The sequence below is a fragment of the Acipenser ruthenus genome, chromosome 3 (genome assembly GCF_902713425.1).
Source record: "Acipenser ruthenus chromosome 3, fAciRut3.2 maternal haplotype, whole genome shotgun sequence".
NCBI classification, from domain to species: Eukaryota; Metazoa; Chordata; class Actinopteri; order Acipenseriformes; family Acipenseridae; genus Acipenser; species Acipenser ruthenus.
In genome coordinates this window covers 98,523,398-98,549,942 of record NC_081191.1, presented here as the reverse complement: position 1 = coordinate 98,549,942, position 26,545 = coordinate 98,523,398, and the positions used below count along the sequence as shown (strand labels likewise).

The window sequence follows — 26,545 nt, the reverse complement described above, 5'->3', positions numbered from 1 at the left end:
CTGTAAAACACTCAAAAAAATAACACACTTTTGGCTTAATGCAGCAGGATGCTCATGACTCTTGGTATTGCAGGTGTAAGAACTTACCAATGCTCTCTGGAAGAGAAGATGTTTTTACCCGTCTCAAAGTACAGATGATATATGAAAACTGAAAGTGATCTGAACACCTATAATCTAAATATAATAGTACTGAAAAGGTTCTTATGGCTCTTAACATTTGACTGACTGCAGCATTTGTGTTTGATCAACTATCCTGTTGGATCTATGACAAGACCTTCTCCTACTGCATTACAGTGCAAGGTTAATTAGTTTGAGTTGAGACATGGAATTTGAAAAGCAAATCACCATGGCAGTGATCTACTTTTTACCAGTGTGGGACAAGCCTGTCACCTTCACACACATCTGTCATCACCAGATGCTTGGTCATTTGCAGCCAAGCCAATCAAACAAGAGATACACCACAGTCCTCGAAACATAGTAATACAATTGACTAAACAAAGTACATGAGACATCTGCTGGTCAACATATAATGCCCTGGGGTTTATTTGTTTGTGATAGTTCTGTCACAATTACTTTTTTTTTTTTCCAGGTGGGATTAGAAAACCTCAAGGATAAATTCTGCCATTGGATTGGGCATTCAAATCCAGGTACTGACAAAGCACTAAAAGTAGTGTGTTAAGTACCATGCTCTTCACAGAAGAGAGGTCCAATATTTCCAAAGGAAGGCACCCGATATTTATGGTTCTGGCCTTGCAGCCTTCTGGAGAATCTTTAAAAGGAAAAGCTGGCTGTTTTTAGAAATTGGAATGATGATACACGTACAGCAATTACTGCATTCATCTCCCTTATATCCTTTTTTATGAACAAGTAACAAAAGAATGAAGTCTTTGAATACAAGGAGCATACAATCATTATCACAAGAACAGAAAGATACAAAAATAACTGCTTTTTTGTTTCAACAAATTTTACAAAAATTAAAAAATGAGGGAGGGGCACCAAAATAATTTCAAAGCGATCAGGTATTTTTTTTCTTTCCATGAACACTAGGGACTGAAATTATATATTAAAAGCAGCAACAAGAAAAACAATATATAGTGCTTAAATATCAGAAGCTGTGTTTGCTTCTGGTAAGAGACTTCACCTCCAGCTTGTTACTTGTCTTGGGACTTTACAAATGGAAGATCCCACCAAGTAATACATTACCCACTAACAAACTGATGCCTTCATCCATCTCCCCCCGCCCCCCCCAATTCTGTATGTATGTCACCATTAATTCCACATGATACACAGAAAACTCAGGGACCTAAAGAGGACCCTAATCATGTTCACAATATACAAAATACAGAGGAGTCCACAGCTACCTAATACATTTACTACAGCACAGGAACCAATGAAAGTACAGGTGTACAAAAAAAACTGTAAACACAGCACAATAAATAGATCAAAACAGCAGGTTCTGCACCATGCACATGATGTGAGGATCCATTTCATCTCTACATCACTCTCACCTCTCACACTCAACAGTTTAAATTCTTTTTTTCTTATTTGCCCCCCACCCCCCAAGTGCAAAACATCACAAATGAACAGCTCTGTATTCAAGTAACATATATACAGGGGTATTACAAATATGCAGTACTGTACACATATAATTGCCATATTCATAATTTACAGATGTTGATCATTATTAACAGTAACAAAAAAATGAAAGCATGAGAGATGAGCATTGCAATTAAGTCCCAACTGCTGCCATGGAAACAATGTGCTGCATTCCACCATCCCTTGCATTCACAATGCTACTGATGCATAGCACCTAAATGAGTTCCCAAAACTGAGGTGTTGTCTCTGTGGAAACTACGTCACTTCCATGGCCACTGTATTGTCCGCTATACTGCTAAGTGCTGGCTTGTCTTTGTCAAGGTTTTCCCTGGGAGGAACAAAAAAGTCACTCATAAATAACATGAACACTTTAGAACATATTTTTCGATCTTAACTACAAAATATGTATATTACAAAAAAAACAAACAAAAAAAACACTTTACACTTAAATGATTTTGCAAAAAGTTTGCTACATTTCTTGGACTTAGTGGTGCAATCAGCAACTTCATTTCTTATTCGATTATCGTATAAGCATTTAATGATAAGATCAACGTTTTCTTTTTTTTTTTTAACCGAAGATCCAATAACTAAAAAATGAAAATATGCATGTATCTGCATCAGATGTCCCTTTAACATTGTAATAATAATAAACTGTATTTTAGCAGGGGTCACTTCTATCTCAACTATGGTTGTTCATTACTATTAATATTTTATGACCCAAGCAAAGCAACACATTAATTACTCAAATCCTGACCAATTTAACTACCATACTAAATTCAGCTTCCTAAAACATCAGTTTGATACACATCCTTACCTTGGTACTATGTCCATGGAGGACGAAGCTGTAACCTTGGGCATTTGACAGTTTGTTGTTGCAGCCAACTTTAAGGCAGATGCCGGAACTGCATTTAAAGTCCTAGGTATATGGCGTGTATTGAGAGTGGCAATAGAGTTCACAGTAGCTACTGGCGAGGGTACACTTAATCGAATACTGTTCCCAATCAGAACCTGAGTTGTCGAGTTGGCAGCAGTCCCATGGTGACTCAGTGCACTTTGGGAACTTGAAGTCTGTGTGTTGTTGGAGGGCTGTAGAAAGGTGGAACCCACGGTTGAAGACTGGCTAGTATGAACAAGAGCAGTAGGTGAAGAACTAGTGAGGTGTAAGCCCTTGTATACTCCTAAAAGAGAGGGGCAAAATATACATCAGTCTGATTAATGGACAACCTATTCTTAAAAAGGTACTTGTTTTACTTTAATTCTAAAAAACTGAATCAAACAAAAAGTAAAACAAACAGATTTCCCATCTAGTTATTCTGCATTATTAGTTGACTTTGAAATAATCCCTGAGAATTTCTCCATTCCTGGTAGTAAATGCCCTTTTTTGCAGTATTATTGTGAGGTCAGGTGTAAGCATTTAATCCAAAATCTTGAGTCACAAATTTATATTGTGGTCTTAAATGTTGCTTATACTTTCCTTTCAGTTTGTCAATGAGACCTCATACATAATAGCAGCGATTTCAATATATTGGCCTTTATTGTAGGCCAAGAGCACTCCCCCTGAGCCCTCCACAAGTCGCAAGTGACTTCTCTGACATTCTGTGAGGGAAGGTGTTAACATTTAATTTAATCATCTGTTACAATGTTTAGCGTGGGTTACTTTTACATCACTGCAAGCCCTGTGCTGTGAACTTGGAATATATAGAGAACTCACCTGAGGCCTGAAGGATGCCATTGACTCCGATTCCAAGCGCCACATCTTCCTTTGCTTTGAATGCCATCAGCTGCTCTGTCGTCACCAAAGCGGAGGCAGCAAACTGGGCGCTGATAGAATCCAGCATCTTTGATGCCAATCCCTGGAAGAGAATATTGAAAAGCTTAGCAAACTGGAATCCTGTGAAGTTACATTGAAAAACAAGTTGCCATATTGTTTTGGTAAGGATCACAACGTGTTAGAGCTTTATTAAATAACCCTTTTATAAGATGTATGTATACAAGGCTTGACAGGACAAGGTTCACAGGTACAGTTCAGGATTTTTAACTCGCATCTCTGAATGTCTGAATGGAATTCTCCATGTAAAGGCGCCATGTAGTCCTACATCTCTTAACCCTTTGAGGTCCTATGTCGGACCTGGTCCGACATTGCAATTATTCCTGTCCGGTCCAATGTCGGACCCTGTCCGACATCATCAAAAAGACGCAAAAAACGGGTTTCTAGTCGTTTTTTCTCCGGAAAAAGCCGAGAAAACCATTCAATGGCCGAGTGGGAGCGACAGGAGCCGAGACAAGCCGAAAAAAAAGGGGCGTATCTCATGAATAGTCATACTTGCCCCTGGGATCAGATAGGGGCTGCCATAAGGAAACAAGCTGCCTGTGACTGCATCAGCGCTCAGAGAATATCACGGACATTTGCAGAGCTTTTTTCAGATGTTATAGTAATAAAATAATGACTTGGATTGCATTATTGAGGCGTTTGGTGATAAAACGAGTGATCAGGAGATGATTGATCGGTATGTACGACTTATTATTATTATTATTTATTTCTTAGCATATGTGAAAGCTATAGCGAACGAAAGGGTGGGCGGGGCTGGAGATGCCTAGTGAGTGCTTTGTTGATATGCAGGGCCTTTTAAACCCGTTTGACTGTGAAAAAAAAATACTTTTAAACAGCGCGTCTAAAATTAACTGCGCGTGTGAAAATAAATTGGACCCGACGCGCATGACACGCACTTAATAAATGGACTGCAGAGGGTTAAGAGATAGCCAAAACAGGTGCCTGAATGGATTGGGATGAAATTAAAAAATAACAAAAAAAAAACCTGAATTGTCTATCCCTATTAACTCAGAACTCTCACCTGTGTACTGTTGGTGGCAGATACACTATTTGCTTGTTGCTGTTGAATCTGTGCAAGCTGCTGTTTCTGCATCAGTGCTAGTTGCTGTTGATGTTGCTGGTATTGTTCGGCTGTAAATGCTAAACAAACACACATAAATGTGAGCGATATTTTACAAACAAATCAATCCACATTGATAGTCAAAAGCCCACTAAATCCGTTTGTGTACTGTAGTTATGACTTGGTACAATCAATTGAAATAATCTTTGACAATGATTCAAATATAAATCTGCAACCAACTTAAATTGAGCATTATAGAATGCAATTTATTTATTTATTTATTTATTTATTTTAAATTTGGTCATTGCCAATTATTTTTATTATTTTCTCCCAATTTGGAATAGCCAATTGTTTTTAGGCTCAGCTCACCGCTACCACCCCTGCGCTGACTCGGGAGGGCGAAGACGAACACACGCTGTCCTCCGAAGCGTGTGCTGTCAGCTGACCGCTTTTTTTCACACTGCGGACTCACCATGCAGCCACCCAAGAGCTACAGCGTCAGAGGACAACGCAGCTCTCGGGCAGCTTACAGGCAAGCCCGCAGGCGCCCGACCAGATTACAGGGGTCGCTGGTGTGCGGTGAGCCAAGGGCACCCTGGCCGACCTAACCCTCCTCCCCCCAGGATGGCGCTCGGCCAATTGAGCGCCGCCCCCTGGAAGCTCCCATCCTCGGTCGGCAAAGGAATAGCCTGGACTCGAACTTGCGACGTCCAGACTATAGGGCACATCCTGCACTCCACACAGAGCGCCTTTACTGGATGCGCCACTCGGAAGCCCCTAATGCCCAATCTTTTAAATAGATTTACAAAATGTACTTGTGTCAGTTTTTTTTTCTTAGGTGTCAAAACAACATTCATAGACCCTGATTAACACTGATCTTGGCCTGCTATACCCAAGACAACATTAAATTAGTTCCAGATTAGTGCTAAAATCTGGGTCTTGTTCCCAAATTTGCAAGAAAGCAAACTGTGAACATTTTGCACACCATACAATTATGGGATTGGCTGCTGTTAAATTTCACAAGCAGTGTTCGTACGCTATTTTTACAAGTAAAATCATGGACTTAAGCATTTTTCATGAGTACACACAATTCCCAGGACAAAAAATAATGTCATACTACGATGCATAAGCGTTTTACAAACTGCAACTGTTACCCCAGCTGTATCGCAATAACTAAAAATATAATGATGATGACAAAACTATAAGTTGCTCATTATTAAACAGTGAAAGTAACTTGTGTTTAATATAACTGGCTTTGGAACAAGAACACATTCTAACAGTCGCAGCTCTAAGTAACACTAACCCACTGGTGGCGCATTACTAAGTCACATAGCTGTTGAATATAAACATAACCCCCTCCTTATGTAACAGCAAATTCAATACATCACACTCATAAACATCAGACACAGTCATCACAAAACTGCCAAAACAACTATTTACTGTAGGACCGTATTAAATTGCATGTCCGATTTTAATTATAGATGCGGTTAACAAATATATTCTTTAGCAGGGGCAGGTCTTACAGCAAAGGTATCTGATTGTAAAATTATATTTTAATTTCCTATAATTTACAAAAAAATATTACAAGCATCCAACGGTAGACATGATTTATGAATACTGCTCATATATTATTTCAATACCATATTTAAAAGCGCAGACTTCCTATATTGTATTTAAAATATATATTAACTGACAATCTTACCTGGTTGTTTACTTGCTGGCATTTTTTAATGGTTTGCAAAAGTTCAATTTTATCCTGAAGGGAAGAGAGGTATCGCTCTTTCTTTACTAATCCACATGAAATGTCCTGTTGATTCTGCTTTCTCAGCAAACTCATCAGCCGATTTTATTAGATTTTATCATACTTTATATTGATCGTTTTTGTCTGTCTTTCTGCAGCCAGTCACTGTAGGTCATATTTTCAAACCACCGTTCATTGAAATGGCTCTTGCCTGGCATTTTTGAACAAATTTAAAGCATTTAAAGACTAAATACACAGCTATTAAACCGTTATCAAGCAGCAACCACAATCTCTCCAGCCAGCTCTGGCGAGCATCAAACTCACACGAGAATACACTTGACAATGCGATGAGCCAATCAAAAAGCACGAACAGCGAGCAAAATCGAGTTTGGTCATATCCGATATATTATGGGGGGCCGGGGCTTAAACGTGGAATGCAACAAGTAAATTAAAGTACCACATTTTTTAAGAAGTCCATGACTCTCCATGACCCTGTAATAAAATGCCAATTTTCCAGGGTGTTCCAGGACTGGATTTTGTTAAAGCAGTTTTCCAAGACTTTCCAGGTTTTCAAGCACCCGTACGAAACCTGACAAGGAGCCGACAACTGCACGGTCTGGTATGTGACAGCCGTGGTTCCCTCACCCATATATTATTTCATATTTATATGATTTTTCTTTTTTAATTGTATTCATTATCTTCATTAGGTTAATTCTTAATTTGTATTTTACACTGTGATCCCTATCTTTGGAACCGGATGGCTATTTTGGGCAACAGTTATTCTCAGTCTATAAACAAACATGTAAAAAAAACAAATCTTTGAAATCAGTGCATATGCACAGCAGTCAATCATATTGTGGGATACTGTATATCACCAGATAGGTCAGTAATGTTCTCAATGCAGACAGATTAAATATAATTTACTGTTCTCACAATGCAAGACCTACAGAACATTGTGTTTAAGATTCAACACATGCCGCAAGACTAAAAAAAGATGGATTTCAGTTGTGGCCGCACACTTACATTCAGGATAGCACCATCTATATCTACAAATAGCTGTAAAAGCTTATGCATCTTGTTACAAATGTAATAAGATAATCTCGAGACCTTTAAAGCTTATCTCAACCATGCAATGAAAAGGAACTACATGACTATAAAAAGGTTTTCTACCAAAGCCACTGACACTTTTCAAAGGAATGCATTTAAAAAATGAAAGCATTGAATGAAACCCCCCCCCCCCCCCCCCCCAAAAAAAAAAAAAAAAAAACACCATGCAGACTTCCTTAAAATCAACTGCTGTCCAAAAATAAAGATTGAAACAGCACGGTCTTGCACATAATTTAATGCACAGAAAAACATTCCAATTACCTTTTGTGACATACAAAGCTCCTAGTTGTGTTTAACCAATTCAGAATACAGCTTTTGCAATAACTTACACTTGAGGAGTAAGCCAGTGGTTATATCGAACATATAGAACCTACCCACAATCGGTGTGGAGCGGGCACCACTCCTGTCTTGTAGAGAGGTACTGCCTGCCTGGGTCCCAGGTTGTGCTGAGGCTGTTCGATTGAAACCCCTGTACAGTTTCCTTGAGGATACTTCTGTGTTCTCTGTGTTGTGTAAGAGTAGTGTCCGGGGTCTAAAATGTCTCCATCGACATGATTTAATGTTCAATAGTATCTGACTGAGGTCTCTAGGGGGATTTCTGTCCGAGGTATTTGTTTCTGAGGTACTGGCAAACTTGTCAATGGGAGAGTGTTGTGGGGAGGCAAGCATTTCCGGATCCAGCCGATGAAATACACTGTCGTAGTCTGTATGTGCTCTGTCCAACAAGACCCTGTGGGGAAAAATAACACTGAGAAATACACTTATATGTGCAACAGACAAAGGAAAGGATCGAAGCACTTTAAATGTAGTTAGACCAATGCATCTCAATTGTTTAAAAACACGAACTTAATTACATTCTGCAAATGATAAGACGCTACTGAAATATATAATCTTATGTAAAAGTGTGTACGTAGAGGTTCATTTAAAATTGTCACTTTGTTTTCAGTCCCTTGGGTGAAAGGTGTAAGCCAGACATTTAGAAGTATCTACTCAACAAAGAAAATTCACCTTTCTTAGAAGACTCACCTTCCACCCCGTCCAATGCGCCGCCGTGCAAATCCAACACAGCGCCTGGGTACGGTCAGGGTAGTGAGGCAGTATCTGTAGCGCACGTCTGCTAACCCTCCTTCCTCTGGACTACACCAAGGCCAACTGCCAGTTTGGTCTGATCGACACTGCACAACAAAATACAAATCTAAAGTTTTCAGTACAAAAGTTGAAGTAGCTGCAGTTAAAAAAAAACAAAAAAAAACAAAACAAAAACAAAACACAACACACACGTCAAGACACTTACAGCATAATAATGACAGCCTGCCTTCCGACGGAAAGCAAAGGGACCATCTGGGTCATTTTCTTCCTCAGCTTCCGAGGAACCTGAATGGATCTAAAAATAAAAAATAAACACACAGCGTCACGAAAAAGCATCACATTTCTGATGATTTCTGTTTGTGAGTCATTTCAGTGTTCCTTATTGGAGCAAATCTCAAGCAGCATTGTGTTTCATTGAATTCCAAATCTCCACAAGCACATGCTCCTATCAAAGTCCATTAAAGTCAATTTGACTGATTGATAGAACTTGTGGCAATGGTTTCACACAAAGCAAAAAAACACTTGATCTTTCAGTTTATAAAATACAATTTAAATAACCAATTAATTCAGGTTTTCTAAATCCTTACAATGTATGGAACTGTACCTGGGGGAAAGATTCTTCATCTGAGCTGGGAAAGTCGTATTGATTTAAGTCCTTTGCATTAAAGACTGGCAGTGCAGCAGGGCTTGTTTGCAGAGTTGCAGCAGCTGTGGATAAAGGCAAGACTTTGGGCTTCTTCTCATATTTCCTTTTTGTCCGAACTTCTGTCTTCTCTGGCTGGAAATGCATATAGGGGAAAAAAAAAATTATATATATTTTAAATGATGGGAAAAGATTTGGAAAAACAAAAGGTCGGTTAAAATAACAATAAAGAGCAGAGCAGAAATACAAAAGATTGAAAATGTCAGACAACTTTAAGATCTGTTCCGAGAATGGTAACTAATCATTACTCATTTAATACTATAGGGGGGAAAAACTGTGGGATTCTTATGGTACTTAATATACACACTAGTCAGTCTAATCTGTGTTACTGCAATTTTGAAATGTTTTATATTCATGTTGTCCTTGTCTTCGTTATTATAATTAAGTAGGGCATAGCTTATTTTAGAAAGACTATATACAAATTACAGGAACACAAGCCTTGTACCAGATGCCAGCCTAACAGATGGCACCAATATCCACTAAAGTGTTGTCTTTGCCATTACCCAGGTACTATACACATTCACATTTTTATAGGGAGATTTGGAGGAAAAATGAACTCACCTTATTAGGTCTATATTCTTTAAGCTCCATGTGATCCTGGTGCTTAAACTGATTGCTATTTGATAGTGGAATGATGGGCAATGTGTATGTGGGTTTCACTAGCTGTCGCTGTGCCAAGACCTCAGCCATAATCTCTCCACCGAAGTCAGCTATGCTATACCTGAAAGAAGGGAAAGGATGGTAAATATGTAGTATAACAGCTATTAAACAACACAATATTAAATAATGCTGGGACAAATATCCACATTGTTTTTTTACACGTATTTGAAGGCAAAAAAAATGTACGTCAGAAATGATTCTGTGTGAGATTTTATTTATATTGTCGCGGAGGCTGGGATTTACTCTGCTGGTGTCACTGCTACTGCTGTAAGTGGGAGCCATGTCCTGCCAGTGCCCCATTGGCAGGCGCGGACAGTAGGGGACGTTCTCCTGGTGCGCTCTGACTCTGCTAAGATCAGCCCCACGTGCTGGTGAGTGTTGCTGTTCACTATTTGCTAAATAAAAGAGCTGTCTATTTTGGAAGATACAAGTTGTACACTTGGATTCTTACCGCCGCTACTATATATATATATATATAAAAGAAGAGAGTCAAAAATCAGGGTCTGTTTCTGTCTGCAATATGATACAGGCAATACTTGCAACAAAAAAAAAAATGACTCGCATAGTGAGCAACGTTCTAATTGATGCAATCCTACCTTTTGTTAAGTGGAATGCAAAAATAAATAAAATGTTGAGTAAATATTGTTTTCATTGTACAATGAACCCTTGTTCACATTTATTTTATTTGAAGTGTTTATTCAAGTTAATGTTATTACTTTATGAAAACATGTTTATTGCAAAGACACAACAATGGCAGGGATTATTTCAAAAAAATATGTTGTCTACTTTGTTTTTACTTGAACTACACGCAAGATTTAACTACTGTATTGCTTTCTTTGTTTTGTAGTTATTTCACAAGGGTAAATTAAGACCTTTCTTCTTGGATATTTTCAACTAATACAGTGTTACATATAATGGCTTTGATAACGTCTTGAAAACGAATATCCAAACCTTGAACCAATATCTGAACATGCAAATGTCACTTTCGTCCCAGCACCAATATTAAATTCATGTCAAAGAATTGATGCAGATTATATAAACCACTTTTTTTAAAGCAACATGATTTATAGCTATTTCATAGATACTATATTTCATAATAAGTCGACCAATGTTAAGGAGTTAAAAATCTGGCACCATTAACAATTACAGACCAGTTTCATGTCCACAGGATGACCATTTTTTTGAGATTTAAAAATGTCTAAGTGCAAGAGTGCATGTTCACTTAAATAGTACCATGGTAGGTAATGTCAATTCATCACTATTTTTTTGTATAAAGCTTGCCATGAGTTATGCATTCAATCTATAACAGAACAGACATACAATTAGGAGCAAGGAAAATTAATTCAGAAGCAGTAAGAAAAACAGAACACTTAAATGACTGCTGTTGTCAAGCAATCAGTTATTAAAACCCCCAAATGAAGGTTCCCTCCCCACATGACAAAGTGCTGATGCATTTATCTCCAGCAACCAACAGACACTACTTCGGGATCAAAGGAAAACGTTTCGGGACAAACAGAAGTCAGTAAATTGGCAGCATATTAGAAACCACTCTTAACAGTTCTAACCATTCAAAATATTTTAGTTTTAAAAACCACCTGCAAAAATTCAAAGGGAAATGTTTATATACAAATAATAAAAGAACAACAACTAGAAGGACCACCTGTCCAAATGAAGGTCATTTTAAAAATCAATCAGTCTCATTTAGGTTTACTGTATAAAACAATGCGGATTCGGTTACATTTATAGTTCTGCATTAGCTTTAGTCTGCTGCCAAGTTTCAATAAAAGGTCCAGCCCCACAGAGTACCCTTACCTCTTTTCAATGATCTCCAGTGTCAAGTGCAGCAACTCCCGCTTACTCTTCTCTCTCCTCTTGATCATTTCCAAGATGGTTACGGCTCGGCTCAGATCTCTCCGCAGCTTCAGCATTTTCTCATAGGATGCCTCATCGTTCTTCCGATTCTGTGAAAAAAATCACTTTCAAATAATGCAACCAGAGGGAAAAGGACACTCACAAATTTAAAACTGTATATTTCTATTTTACATATTAATAAAAACAACAAGCCCAAACTGTATACAAGCCCACCTTTCTTGTTTGCATCTTTTCCGTTCTCCTTCTAAAGGCGACGTAGGGGTCATTCGTGCTGGAGCCATCCCGCTTCTCCTGCTTCACCACCGGGATGAGGGAGGCGCCCTGGCAGCTTGTCCTTTTCCTGATCCAGTACTCGTAAGCTTCTCGGATCAGGTCGTCATCCTCCTTCAGCAGCAGTTTGGCCTCCTGAAGAGTCACCAGCTGAAGGTTAAGAAAGTTAATTCAGCCTGCAGTGTACTGGATAAAATACTACACACACTTCCTGGGGTTTTACTGCAGATTTCAATGGGCTGAACTCACACATCATAAAAAAAATAGCATAAGCAAGTGGTATTTTCTGGGACTAATTTTATGCGACAATATTGAGAACTAAACTTAACTAAAGACACCTTCTAAACCAGTGCACGCACATACAGAGGGGTCCTCATAAATCGCAGTGTCAGAAAGGTTAAAATTGAGAGTTTATGCGAGAGTCAGAAACAACTCCTCAATAGGAAGCTCGGACTGTATGATCAAAGTTTTAAGGCAGTTATCGTGTTCACAATGTAGTCAGACGGTTAGTTTAGTAATGGTTTTAAGGAGCATAAGGTGGCAGTAGTAATCCGTTCTCAGGCATTACCTGCTGGCCACTGCCCTTTTCTAGACGGTCAATCATCTCCTCAAACTGCAGAGGGGTGATCTCCATCTTCTTTTTCAGCTTATTCACAAATGCCTCATCTTCTGAATCCATATCGTAGTCCGGCTGCTCAGCATCCAGACTAAATGCTATTAAGAGAACAAAAAATCATCATCATCATGTTTACAGGCGCTGTCTTCATGCAGTTATAACATTTTCATTGCAATCTATTTCAGGCAGAAATAAAAATGTTAAGATTTTGAAATGTTAAAAAAGTTATGTTCCTTGCTGGTAAGAGTGACTTCCAACATCAACAAATGTTTACGTAAGAACATTATTACATTAGCATGGTATGGGTGTAAGGACTAAGTTTACAATATCTAGCATTAATATTTATCTAAACTGCATACAAAACAAACAACATTTTCATTGCAATCTATTTCAGGAAGAAAAAAAATGTTAAGATTCTGAAATATTAACCCTTTGCAGTCCATTTATTCAGCGCCTGTCAGGCACGTCAGGTCCAATTTACTGTCACACAAGCTGTTTAAAAGTAATTTTATTCCACAGTAAAACAGGTTTAAAAGGCACTGCATATCAACAGGACACTCAGTACTGCATCTCCAGTCCTGCCTCACTCCCTGTTCGCTGTATTTTTCACATCTCTTCATAGTAGTGCATACTGATAAATCCTGATCACTCGTTTTATCACCAAAACTCCTCAATAATGCTATCCAAGTCATTATTTTATTACTATAACATCTCAAAAAGCTTGCCAAAGGTCTGCGATTTTCTTTGAGTGCTGGATGCGGAAGCAGCAATCTTGTTTGTTTATGCCCGTGTTATGTCTGTGGTGAATGGACTGTGCGTATTGCTCAGATATGCCGCCTCTTTTTCGGCTTCTCTCAGCCATGGAAAGCTTTTCTCTGCTTTTTCCAGAGAAAAAAAACGACTAGGGACCTATGCTTGACATCTTTTTTGATGATGTCAGACAGGGTCCAACATCGACCGGAAAGGAAATATTGTAATGTCGGACTAGGCCCGACATAGGACCGCAAAGGGTTAAAAATGTTATGTTCCTTGCTGGAAACAGTGACTTCCAACAACTAGTGTTTACGCAAGAACATTACATTAGCATGGTACGGGTGTAAGGGCTGCGAGAGTTTACAATACCTAGCATTAATATTTATCTAAACCGCATACAAAACAAACAAAAAAAAGGTTCAGTAAATAGAAACTATGCAACTGTATACCAAATATATCCTTGAAAAAATAAGTATCTAGTTTGTGTACTCGAAGGTGAAATATACATTTTCTGCAAAGATCCAATAGCACTTTTACCTCTAGCTTTAACATAAAACTTGGCTATTGTCACAAAACATTTTGCATTAATCATTTCCTAAGGAACAGTTTCCAACCAAAATATTTGCACCATAGTCCACTCAAAGTATCCCACTAACTTAATCTCTATAGTATTGAGCGTGTTACACCCCAGCCATTAGAAAAAATGAGTCACAACATTTATGTCCATTTACAGACAAATAGTGATGCAAGTCTGTTACAATCGGTTTGGTTTTCAGTAAAAACCAAACTACATTTGTGCAGCCAAGGGAACAGGACATACCACCATTACACACATTGTTTAACTGTGACAAATAAGCTTGATAGTGTTATTGCATCACATATACCCAACGGTCCAGATAAGCTATGTACCTGCCGTTTTTACACATTAAGAAATCAAACACACACTGTAAAATGTGTAAAAACACGCAAAGCAATTTTGTTGCACAGCTTGTCTGCCTCCCCTAAAACTTCCACTAACTACCAGAATACAATGTCTTCAGTTACTAGGAAACCGTACATAAGAAAAAGCAACTCGAAACACTATCCAATCTTTGGTTAACCCTGTTGTCTTTACAGCCACTCACAGCAAGAATAAGACATTTACCAGCAAGCTACACAGGTTGAAGCGTAAACACCCCAGTCCAGCTACAAATCCAACTGGAACCATCGTCCGTTGGATCTGCAGGCAACCGCTAAAACTGTTTTATAATTTATTTATGCATTTCTGTATGGCTTTATATTGAAGTTAACATGTTCACTGAGTTTAAGAATTTAATGTTAAAATAGAAGCAACGTAATTAAATTTGCAGTCCGCATGATACCTCGACAAATGTGCTGAGCTGATAAAGAACCTTGTAGAACACACATGTGGATGTACAGTAATTCCAAGTAACATTGCAGTTAAAATGGAAGGCTTTTTTAATGCCTACCCCATTACTATTAAAGATTGTACAGTACTTATCGAGATTACTCATGACTTCAAGGTAATGTTGGATTTTACCCCCCTGAAAATACATTTTACTGTGTGTTAATTGGAGGGAAGTTACTCCGATCAAAACCTTATCTGGAGCGCTGCTCATACCAATGTATTATACATCAGACAGTGTAGAAAGAATAAAAGAAATGTAGCAACAGATTTTCCTGGTACCCTCATTGTCACCATGGTCGGTTGTGCAAATCATGTCCGAGTAGAACTGCAGTTCATGTGATATACATGACTACAGGAAAAGCCGTTGCACAAATTCAATCAATATGCCAACAGAATGCAGAACACAAAGTAATCACATCAACTCCCGTGGAACTGTTTCCATCATAGAAGGAATTTGATAATCATTCCTTCTCTGGTTTTAAAGAGAGTATTTGGGAATTGCTTAGAGACTCCTGCCAATGCTTTTCCTTCACTTAACCTTAACACTAGAACCGCCATGTGGGTCAGTGTAGGGTTGGTCGAGTGATCATTATGGTGTAGTGCAGAACGGCAGAGAAAGGCAGACAGACAGACAAGTTAATTTGATAGAGAATTTGTCCAACCTTTATTTGAAATAAAGTGGCCACGTGCAGCAAACAAACTCCACCAAATAAAATAACTTATTTTGTTTTCTTTAACACACACACAAAAAAAAAATAGTTTAACAAACCAAACTTCCTTTAGCAGGCTAAAAACTATTACCTCCAGCATTATACGCTGTACCTGATACCAGCTATCCCCCCTCTCTCTCTCCAACTGAATCCCTTTATAGAGCCACCCATCTGTAACTCCTCCCCTGGGACTCAACCAAGATTACTAAAACCCCATTCATAAGTTACCATACAAAATATACTTTCATTAAATATCAATAACTAGTATAAACATTAAAATTCAAGTCATGCAGAAATTATTGCCCAAACCCATAACTGAATAGCATGTGGCTTAGTTTAAATAATAACTACTCCCCTCTGCTACTACTGGGTGCATCCAAGGGTCCGGCTATTAACAGCAATAAGGTAAATAAAACTCAAAGTGCCCGCATTACATCACTTTTGGTAACCCGAAGTTATATTAGTCTCCACCCACAAAATGGCGCCTTCCATCTACACCCTCCTGCTGAATGGTAAGTATTTCTAATCTTTTTTTTTTCTTTAAGTTACTCTTTATTAAAATAGTTAATTTTAAAACACCACAACAATCCTCCGTGCAACTAACATCAAGATAATATGTGCAAATATACCGTACATTTATTTAATCTTTGTGTGTGCTAATGCTGATCGCACGGCAAGCGGAAAAATGTGCACCTTTTCCCGTTTGCTGAGAGATTAAACTGCATTCAGCACGCATTATTTATTTATGTTTTTAACTTAACCTTTCCGTTCTGTCCTGTTTTCTTTTCCCCTCCATCACCACCATCATTACCCCGTGTATCACGGCCCTTCACCATACAAAGGTAAGTACGTTATTTTTTTTTTTTTTGTTTGTTTTGTTTTTTCACCACACAATACAATACATTAGTACAGAATGAAACCATCCTGTCCCCATCTCAAAAACGGTATTTATTTCTTTCATCGTTGCCGGGTTACAACAAATAGTCCAAGTTCAATCGAGTTGTAAATAAATATTTCAGCATCCCGATATCATTCCATACACAGTTCACATGGGACGGACGCGGCACCGTCACAGTCAGTTTGACCTATTTTGCATTTAAAATGTTAATTACTCTTCCGTTGTAAATCGTATGTGTGTCCGTTTTTGACTTTTCCTAAATATATGAATTAAATATCCTGACGGCGTTTGATAGCCAGAATCACAAAAATGATAAAGTTATAAACAGTTCTACCTAGCACTGCCACGTGGGTCAACGTGACCCATACATTACAATACATGTCTTTTTCAATATAACGCAAGATATTCTATTTTTTTTTTTGTAAATGCAGCAAACAAGACATGCCTCCTCCTCCTAGCACAAGTGTTTTTTTTTTATTTTATTTCAAGCCTTTCTTTGTTTGTAGACCGATTACGAGAATGATTGCTAATGATATTGAATTTGTCAAGATGCCAACTCAGTGAAAGCCTTGTTGCTTATTTTTCAGTGTATCTATGGGGAGACAACAATCCTTTGTTTTGTTCCAGAAATGCAACTGGGAATATATCAGAAGGAAATATTTAATCTTGAAAGTAGTCATTTTGATTGGAATACGGCAAACTGAAATGACAGGTAGGATAATAACTTATGTGCCTAATATGAAATGTATGTTATATATATTTTTTTATATTGCTTTTAGAAAAAAAACATTTCGGTTTTACAGGTTTCCATGTGCCAGTTTACACAATGGTGTTCAATGGAACTGCGTCTGTGTTTACAACACAGCTCCTGGATGCAGGCACAGTCAGCTGGCAGATGCGTACGCTCCTCCATAGAGTACAATGCAACCGTCATACCGGAAGTAGTGTTATATTTTCTATTTATATAGTATTAGAAACAGTGATTTCAGTTTTACACTTGTACACTGGTATATGTAAATACCAGTTTCTTTTGAAACGTGTATTATATTTTTTCACTGTTTGTAGTCGTGCTGTATATGCGCTAATTTTATGTTTAATTTTCCATTTAAATAGTGTTTCTGCGATGCAAATATTAGATATGTTGTTCATGAATAAAACTTCAGTTGTATCCGATAGTATGTCTTTCATTGTTATAACGAAGCAGTTTAAAAATGTATGGGTCAAAGTGACCCACGTGACGGTTCGAAAATCCAGCAGTTCTAGTGTTAACAAACAGAGGTCTTATTTATTCTATTTCATCTGTGCATGCTGCTGATTAAGTTTGAATCGCACATGTTTTTATTGTGTTTGTACTTTGCAATTGTCCTTTATTTATTTAACCAGGAGATTTACCCATTGAGACGGGGACCTCATTTACAAGGAGTCCTGGACAACAAGTAAATAAATAATAAATGGTCAGGAGACCTACAAAAGTAATTTAACAGACAGTTCAGACTTTTTAAACTCAAACTCCCAGCTTTAGCTTTTCACTTCTTAGGAAGCCCTTTTTGTAACAAAAGGTTTAAGTTATGGTACGCAGGGTGAGTGTTTGCATATGAAAAACAGCCCTGGACACCCACACTCAGTATGAAGCCGAGGTTATCCCTACTGAAGGCTGTCAATCAATCAGGTAAGTCTTGTCATAACTTTAAACTTATGTTACCATATTAAAGGAAGTTAATATGAAACATCTATATGGAGCAAAGTGTGCGATGAGCTCCCAAAAAACACCTGCCGGCTTAGTGCTGAAACTGCCGACACACTTTCATTGTACAAAAAAATTGATTTTGGTTTTCACTTTTGTTTGCAATTGTATGCAAATGTTTGGGAAGATCATAACCGTTGCATCCCTACAGAGAAATATATATCTAGTGTGCAAATGCTGACACTTTCCCCATCAAAGAAAACTATAAGAAACTAAGTACTGTAACAAACATTTTGACTAGTGCCTTCCTAGTGTACAGCAGAATTCTAATTAGCATTTTTAATTTTTCCTACAAAAAAGGGCTCGTCCTTTTTTTTTTTTTTTTTTTTAACAAACAAAACACACATTTGATTATTTATTTTAAATCACATGCATGAAACACCAAATTTTTACAAAATGTAAGTGACCCATTTTTGTTGTCGCTGTATAAAACAATGAAATCGGATTTTAAAAAATATCCTCTCCACAAGTGTTACACAGGATAGACAGGTCAGATAGAGAACACTCAATATTGGTGGTAGCAAAGAACCTCTCATATCAATTTAAAAACACAGCAGCAGCCTACAGTACCACATTAACCTTTCACCTCTAGACTCTGGATCTATAGTACAATGGAGCTCAAATGAAATGAGTAGAGCTTGCAGACCTGTGAGGGACAGCATTCATCTCTAGCACTCCCCTTAATTTAAAAACAAAAGACTGCACGGATATGGCAGATTACACTGGAAGTGAGGTCTTACACTGGTATACAATGACTACTCCCCCAATGCCAGGGCTCTTAAATTGCTTCATTATTTTGGCTCAGACTTCACATTTCACAGGAAACAGCATTAATTGCTAATAATGCTGCAGTGAAACTCAACTTGTAAATCCAAGATTACGTTTCTCCTACTCTTTACTTCATGTAATATTACAATATATTTATTATTATTTAATTATTTAGCATTAGTAAGAACTGTTAACTCAACACACACCAACAAACCCATATTTATGTGTTTTAATAATAAACCAATAGCATCTCTGCTGGTCTGTAAAACTATCACCGGCTGCAACAAGACAGACAACTCAAGACTGCAGGACACTATAGAGACACATCTAGGAGACAGTTCATGACTTTCAGTATAACCCATTTATAAAATGTGTTATAGGGTCATTCCACCATATGGTTCCCAATATGGCAGCAAATCTCTGTACCAAGTTGGACCTCATTAAAGGGCTTTGCTAGATTAGACCAAAATTAGCTTTACAAGGTCCTGTTTTCTTAAGCCTCCCAACCACACTGAATCACGTGTTCCTGTACTTACGCTGTATGTGAATAAGCTGCTTTGGCATCTTGAACTCCCCAGGGTAGAGAGATTCATAGTAGGCAATGTTGCTTCCTGCCTCTGGAACAGGAATAACCATATTATCTCGTTTCTCTCCATACACCTGCTGTGCCGAAATTGCCCGCTGGAGATGGTGTTCCTACAGAAAAAAACAAAATAAATAAAAAAAAAAAAAACTATTGGAATCGGCATTGGATACTGGTAATGAAATGGAAAGATACTGCATATGCATACAGTACCTATATAATTCTTAGTCTTTTCCCTTTTTAAAATGTTACTTTGCACAGATTAAAAGCATCCATGGACAGCACTCTAACCTAAGTGGTGAGGTGGGGTAGAATTACAACTGATGAGGTGGGGTCAATGTGACCCTGTATATTAATGGATTTCTATCAATAAAAAGACAAAGGTTTTATTATTATTATTATTATGATTATTATTATTTATTTCTTAGCTGACGCCCTTATCCAGGGCGACTTACAATTGTTACAAGATATCAAATTATTTTTACATACAATTACCCATTTATACAGTTGGGTTTTTACTGAAGCAATCTAGGTAAAGTACCTTGCTCAAGGGTACAGCAGCAGTGTCCCCATCGGGGATTGAACCCACGACCCTCCGGTCAAGAGTCCAGAGCCCTAACCACTACTCCACACTGCTGCCCAATTTATTATTTATTTTTAAAGGTTTTCATTGAACAAATCTACAAAGCCTTTTACATAAGCTCTGACAATAACCAAAGTGGCACAAAATGGGAGGGACAAACTGCCTTTTCACATCTCCCACAGGAGATCTTGGTATTCTTGTGTGCCCTGTGAAGAGACACAGGTTTGTCACTCATGTCTCTAAATCTAAAGAAAATACAGCAAACAAGATTATATCTGTGTGCACACGTTTGTTCAGAAGTCGTGAGATGGGGTCCATTTGATCCAAGCCATTTTGGCAGCATGCTGAAACCTAATGAAAACAAATTCTCCCAATACCATGGCTAGAGAGAAAGTCATACAGCCATTATAAGGCTTTGTATTGCACAACACTTGCAGTAAATGATATCCATATCCAACAAAATTAACATTTCATTACCAGGCAACAACTGCCAGATATTACTGCAACCCAACGGTCACTGCTGTAAATACAAAACTTGTTGGATCAGTATCATTAAAATGTAGACAAATGTTTATATATTTATGTGGCATTCAATTAATTTTAGCTAACACTGCAGAGTCCATTTAAAATCAGCAACTTAAATGGATGCTATCTGTGCAATGTACTGTCCACTACACAATACAACAGCTTTACAGTTTGTCCATTAAGGTTATAATTTGACATCTAGTTTCTGAAAATCAGTACAAATATATAAGGGGTTTACACACAGTAAAAGAAACTTCTGCTGCAGACTGGAACCACACAGTCCAAGGAGTCAGAGCCAGCACTGATCTTGGCCTCACTGAATTTCTTTAGGCATTATTGCCTTCATCACTGCAGTAGGTCTTGAGAAAAACACAGTGCAGCACTACTGGGGAGTACCAAGGCTTATCAACAAGACTGTCAAACTGCAGGTTACTATACTAAAGCAAATATTTGTTTCCAAATAATAAAATCAGCTAAAACCACCAAGACAAACAGGTACATGTAGCAAATCTGTTCACCCCCCTCTCCCCACATCAGGGTAAAATGTTATGAGGACAGGCTGCCAGTATGAGACCAACACAGTCCTAGCCAACACAATGCTCTGGGCTGACGGCACATAGTGCATCACACTGAAAAGCAACCCATCATACAATACTCACAACCAGCATTTTAGCTGCTGCAGAAATTCAGCTATCTGGCTTCTCTGCTTAACAGGCAGATCTTCTAACACCAGGTCAACACAGTTAATTTATTAATGTATTTTAACACATTCAGTACCAAGTAACTTTCCACATAAAAAAGGACCTACCTGAACATAAAAGGGTCAAATCCAATACCCGAAGAACTTGGTTTACTGGCCTGGGTTGGCCGCCTTTTTTCTAGACCTCTTCAGAAGTCTGCATGGTTGAAGGGTTTAAAAAAACCTCAAGGTTAACCAAAAGAGTCCACTACTAACATAAAAATTGTTCCTTCAATTCATCAACACTATTACACCCAAAGAGGTACATCAGGAACAGGATACACCGACAGCAGACACAGGTGTTTGAATAAAAACAAAGCATTTCAGGAGGCTTTGTATAATGGGAATGGTACCTCGAGAGAATGGTTCATTAGGCTGAGTCACAAAACTGGTTAAAACACAGGAAGCAAAGAGTGTTGCAAGAGGGGAGGAAACCTTTACCTGTGACAATGTACTCAGTGGAGTGCCACAGGGCTCCAACAATGGATCACTCATGTTTCTTATCTACATCCACCATTTAGATCAGGGGATAAACGAGTAAACTTTAGCAGAACAGAGGCAGAAGTGTTAAAAGGGACTAGGAGCTCTTAAAATAAACAAATCCCCTGGGTCAGATGACATCATCCCAGTAGTACTCAAAGAAATGAAAGAAGTTATTTGCAAAGCGCTAACCAAGATCATGCAACAGTCTCTTGACACGGGTTGTACCGACAGACTGGAGAATTGCAAACGTAATACCGATCCACAAAAAGGGAGACAAAACCAAACCAGGTAACTACAGACCAATAAGCCTGACTTCTATTATATGTAAATTTATGGAAACTATAAGAAGATCCAAAATGGAAAATGACCTATATGATAACAGTATCCTGGGACAGTCAGCATGGTATTAGGAAAGGGAGATTGTGTCACTAACCTGCTTGATTTTTTTTTTTGAGGATGCAACACCAACAACGGATAAATTGCAAAGCATATGACATGGTTATATTTAGGATTTCCAGGAAGCTTTTGACAAAGTCCAGCATAAAAGATTAATCCTCAAACTGAATGAAGTAGGGATTCAAGAAAATGCATGCATATGGATTAGGGAGTGGTTAACATGTAGAAAACAGAAAATACAGATTAGAGGAGAAGCCTCAAAATGGAACAAGGTAACCAGTGGTGTACCACAGGGATCAGTATTAGGTCCTCTGCTATTCCTAATCTACATTAATGATTTAGATTCTGAGGGCTCCCGAGTGGTGCATCCAGTAAAGGCGCTCCGCGTGCAGTGCAAGATGTGCCCTATAGCCTGGAGATCGCAGGTTCGAATCCAGGCTATGTCACAGCCGACCGTGACCGGGAGTTCCTGGGGGGCGGCGCACAATTGGCTGAGCGCTGCCCGGGTAGGGAGGGCTTAGGTCGGCAGGGGAATCCACAGCTCACCGCGCATCAGCGACCCCTGTGGCCGACAGGGCGCCTGTGGTTCTGCAGCGGAGCCGGCAGATCTGTGTTGTCCTCCGGCACTATAGGTCTGGTGGCATTGCTGTGGATCTGCAGTGCGAAAAATGACGGTTTGGCAGGAGCACGTTTCGGAGGACGCGTGTTCCAGCCTCCGTTTCCCCGAGTCGGTGGGGGGGTTGCGAGCGGTGAGCTGGGGATACAGTTAATAATTGTGCATGCTAAATTGGGGTGAAAACCGGGGTAAAATAATTGGCGACGACTAAATTAAAAAAAAAAAAAAAAAAAAAAAAAAAGAGAGAGATTTAGACTCTGGTATAGTAAGCAAACGTGTTATTTGCAGACAACACAAAAATAGGAGGAGTGGCAAACACTGTTGCAGCAGCAAAGGTCATTCAAAATGATCTAGACAGCATTCAGAACTGGGCAGACACATGGTAAATGAAATTTAATAGAGAAAAGTGTAAGGTACTTCACGCAGGCAATACAAATGTGCATTATAAATATATGGGAGATACTGAAATTGAAGAAGGAATCTATGAAAAAGACCAAGGAGTTTATGCCGACTCAGAAATGTCTTCATCTAGACAATGTGGGGAAGCTATAAAAAAGGCCAACAAGATGATATATTGTGAAAAGTGTTGAATTTAAAATCAAGAGAAGTAATGTTAAAACTTTACAATGCATTAGTAAGACCTCATCTAGAATATTATGTTCAGTTCTGGTCACCTTGTTACAAAAAGGATATTGCTGCTCTAGAAAGAGTGCAAAGAAGAGCAACCAGAATTATCCCGGGTTTAAAAGGCATGTCATATGCAGACAGGCTCAAAGAACTGAATCTATTCAGTCTTGAACAAAGAAGACTACACGGTGATCTGATTCAAGCATTCAAAATTCTAAAACATAATGACAATGTCGACCCAGGGGAATTTTTCGACCTGAAAAAAGAAACAAGGACCAGGGGTCACAAATGGAGATTAGATAAAGGGGCATTCAGAATAGAAAATAGGAGGCACTTTTTTTACACAGAGAATTGTGAGGGTCTGTCACTCTTGACCGGAGGATCATGGGTTCAATCCCAGGTGGGGGACACTGCTGCTGTACCCTTGAGCAAGGTACTTTACCTAGATTGCTCCAGTAAAAACCCAACTGTATAAATGGGTAATTGCATGTAAAAACAGTGTAAAAAATAATTTAATTGTATGTAAAAATAATGCGATATCTTATAACAATTGTCAGTCGCCCTGGATAAGGGCGTCTGCTAAGAAATAATAATTATAATAAATGCATAAAGTATTAAAGCAGTAAAGGGGGGGAGGGGGGGCAATGCTACTGTACTGCCCACTGCATAACTTCATATTCTACAACAATTAATTATTAGGATACTGGCTGGATAAGCGCTGCAATGCATACTTAGCAAGACAGATTTGTTACTTTGAGAGCTGGACCTATTTTTGCAACCCAAAACAAACAGAACACAAGTAGATTTCCTGACCCCAGCAATCACAAATTGCCCTTGGATATAAAGGATCACCAAGTGATTCATCTTGAAGTTGAAAAGAGGCCGCACTAGCTCATTAAAAGCCAGGTATTGTGCATTTCCACAACTACTGAATGGAGAATCAAATGTTATTCTACAGTACTGTAAGCAAATCAGTAGAAGTGAAGTTGTTCCCCTGAACCAGATCCTCTGCTGCTGTTACACTGAATGCACATGCTAAAGCAGTTGCTTGCAAAGCCAGTACCTTAAAAGTAAACTGAAAATGGGTGGAAATAATCTTTTGCAAATGTCTAGAAGAAAGTGTGGTCAATTAATTATATTTTAATGTTTTGAGGTTTCTTTAAAATTAGTGTGGTCAGAAAACAGAATTTTCTCCTCCCACCTAACAATTTTATTCTTCAGATGAACTTGCTGTATACTACAACACAATACATCTTATACTGTACTTGAAAAACACCAAGACAACAGGCACCAACAGATGGCCACTCAGAGTTCTGCTTTAACATTGGGAAGAATCCAAATCAAGATTGCTCTCATTGTTCAGCCCCACAGTACAGTATATACATTTAAGTTATTCTTCCTTCACATTGGTTGACTTAATGATACTACCATACCTTTTAACTCATGTGAGCTCTGGTGTAAACAATAAACATTCCTGCAAAGTAAAAAAATAAACTGCAAAAACCATGTCTGTGACATTCATTTCAAACTGCACGGCGGAGACAAAGAGTAAAGTATGTAAACTGCTCTATTTGTTTGCTTTCGGGACTAGACTAGTCTTCGACCTTTAGTCAGTGCTGGTGCTGCAAAGAAATCAGTCACACAGTAGATGACAAAGTTGAGTAATGAAGACACTGAGCTTCGTCAACAGAACCTGGCTCTTCTGGTACAGACACTGATCTCCAACACCCAAAGACAGTGGTTTGATCCTCGAGCCACTAAATCCTATGCAACATACCTATACAGCAGTTCCTAACAGCATCTTACAATGAATGAAAACTCAAGACCACCAATTGTCATTAGGTGCATCTACTTTTTACAGTAGTGTTCTCCCATACTCTTCACAGAATTTCTGCATGTTTGGCAAACAAGTGTGTGATTGTGCTCAGGACCAGCTTTGTTAATGCATGTGTGTTTATGTGCAAGGGGAAAGGGAGGAGGGTTGGGGTATATAATGAACTCTTGAACTCTCTGTTGACTAACATTTGCCAGCTCTGCAAATGGAGCCTGGTTCTTTTTGCATAGCAGAGTGCTAGTCGCGAGGGTTTGTTCTTGATTGTGTGAAGGATATAGACTAAACTTCCCAGCAGTTCCTCAGTGTAAGACCACATTTTCTATACATTTCTTTATCTAGGAATACAGATGGTTGCCCATCCCCCCACAGGGGGTATAGGTCAGTGTTAAAAGCAAAAACAATCTGTCCCGTGCAAACATTAGGATGGCAGATCAGATTCAATTATTTCCTGGTTGTACTGTACTAGTAAACTGCAGAACATGTAAAATGACAAATACAGTACTTTAGGAGAATCACTTACATTATTATCCTTTCCTCCTATATTACAGTTTAAAAGACTTCTTAAAGAGATCTGTATTATAAATGTTAAAAAAAAGCGTCCGTGAAATGGTTAACGTAATGGAACTTTGAGAGAATCATAGAATACAACAGTGTATACACTATGTCAAAGTGTGCGTTCTGTATCATTGATATGGGTTAATTTTTTACGACCTCAATATTGCAGCCATTTCTGGTCAGCACATGTGCAGTCTCTACTTCAAATGGTTTCTGAGATATGCAGTATTGACACTGAAGATTGTTCTTGCAAGATATGCCCAAAACTTCAGGAGATAAAATTGCAGAATACAGCTGTGTACCAAGTACCAAACCAATTATTGCAAAATCCAAAGTCTTTATCATAATCAATATGGCAGCCATCTAAAGTCACATGTCAAAGTGAAGGGGCCTCTTCGATTTTATCTGGAGTTCCCATAGCACTGGAAATTTGAAGTTGCCAGCTGAAATTGCTGCGATTTTAGCAGTTGCAGGTGCACTGGCAGCTGATTTAAACTCATACAAGTGCCCCACACAGGGATTCTTAATTATATGATGGTCAGGGCAGGTTACAGAAGTGTTCATCTTTTTGGGGAAGCTTGTGTCAAAACAAAATTACCCACTGAACTGCACCATGTGGTAAATACAAAAAGTAAACTAGCTCCTTTACAATTATTGTAGAAGCGAATTGTTAAGCCTCAATTAAAATAAATCCACCTGATTAACACTAGCATTCTTTACCTTCAAATAAAGCTAACTTGATGTGAGCACACAACAATGGTCACCAACAGCGCTGGGA

At 38.5% G+C, this 26,545-nt stretch overlaps 1 protein-coding gene across 3 annotated transcripts in view; it reads right to left on the bottom strand.

Annotated features, from left to right (window-relative positions):
* Positions 1 to 513: 513 nt before the first annotated feature.
* Positions 514 to 26,545, bottom strand: part of LOC117394391 (enhancer of polycomb homolog 1-like) — a 55,236-nt gene continuing 29,204 nt past the window's right edge. For 2 of the 3 annotated variants that reach the window (XM_033992617.3, XM_033992615.3), the window contains 13 exons: positions 19,363 to 19,522; positions 12,498 to 12,643; positions 11,873 to 12,079; positions 11,600 to 11,748; positions 9,689 to 9,848; positions 9,029 to 9,202; positions 8,630 to 8,719; positions 8,362 to 8,510; positions 7,710 to 8,065; positions 4,449 to 4,567; positions 3,308 to 3,449; positions 2,411 to 2,774; positions 514 to 1,924 (listed from right to left, as the gene is read on the bottom strand). In XM_033992617.3, coding sequence (XP_033848508.3) covers positions 1,852 to 1,924; positions 2,411 to 2,774; positions 3,308 to 3,449; positions 4,449 to 4,567; positions 7,710 to 8,065; positions 8,362 to 8,510; positions 8,630 to 8,719; positions 9,029 to 9,202; positions 9,689 to 9,848; positions 11,600 to 11,748; positions 11,873 to 12,079; positions 12,498 to 12,643; positions 19,363 to 19,462 — 2,229 coding nt within the window. In that variant the 5' untranslated portion in view covers positions 19,463 to 19,522 and the 3' untranslated portion in view covers positions 514 to 1,851. The remainder of the gene's footprint in view (positions 1,925 to 2,410; positions 2,775 to 3,307; positions 3,450 to 4,448; positions 4,568 to 7,709; positions 8,066 to 8,361; positions 8,511 to 8,629; positions 8,720 to 9,028; positions 9,203 to 9,688; positions 9,849 to 11,599; positions 11,749 to 11,872; positions 12,080 to 12,497; positions 12,644 to 19,362; positions 19,523 to 26,545) is intronic. The other variant, XM_033992616.3, reaches the window with a different exon arrangement.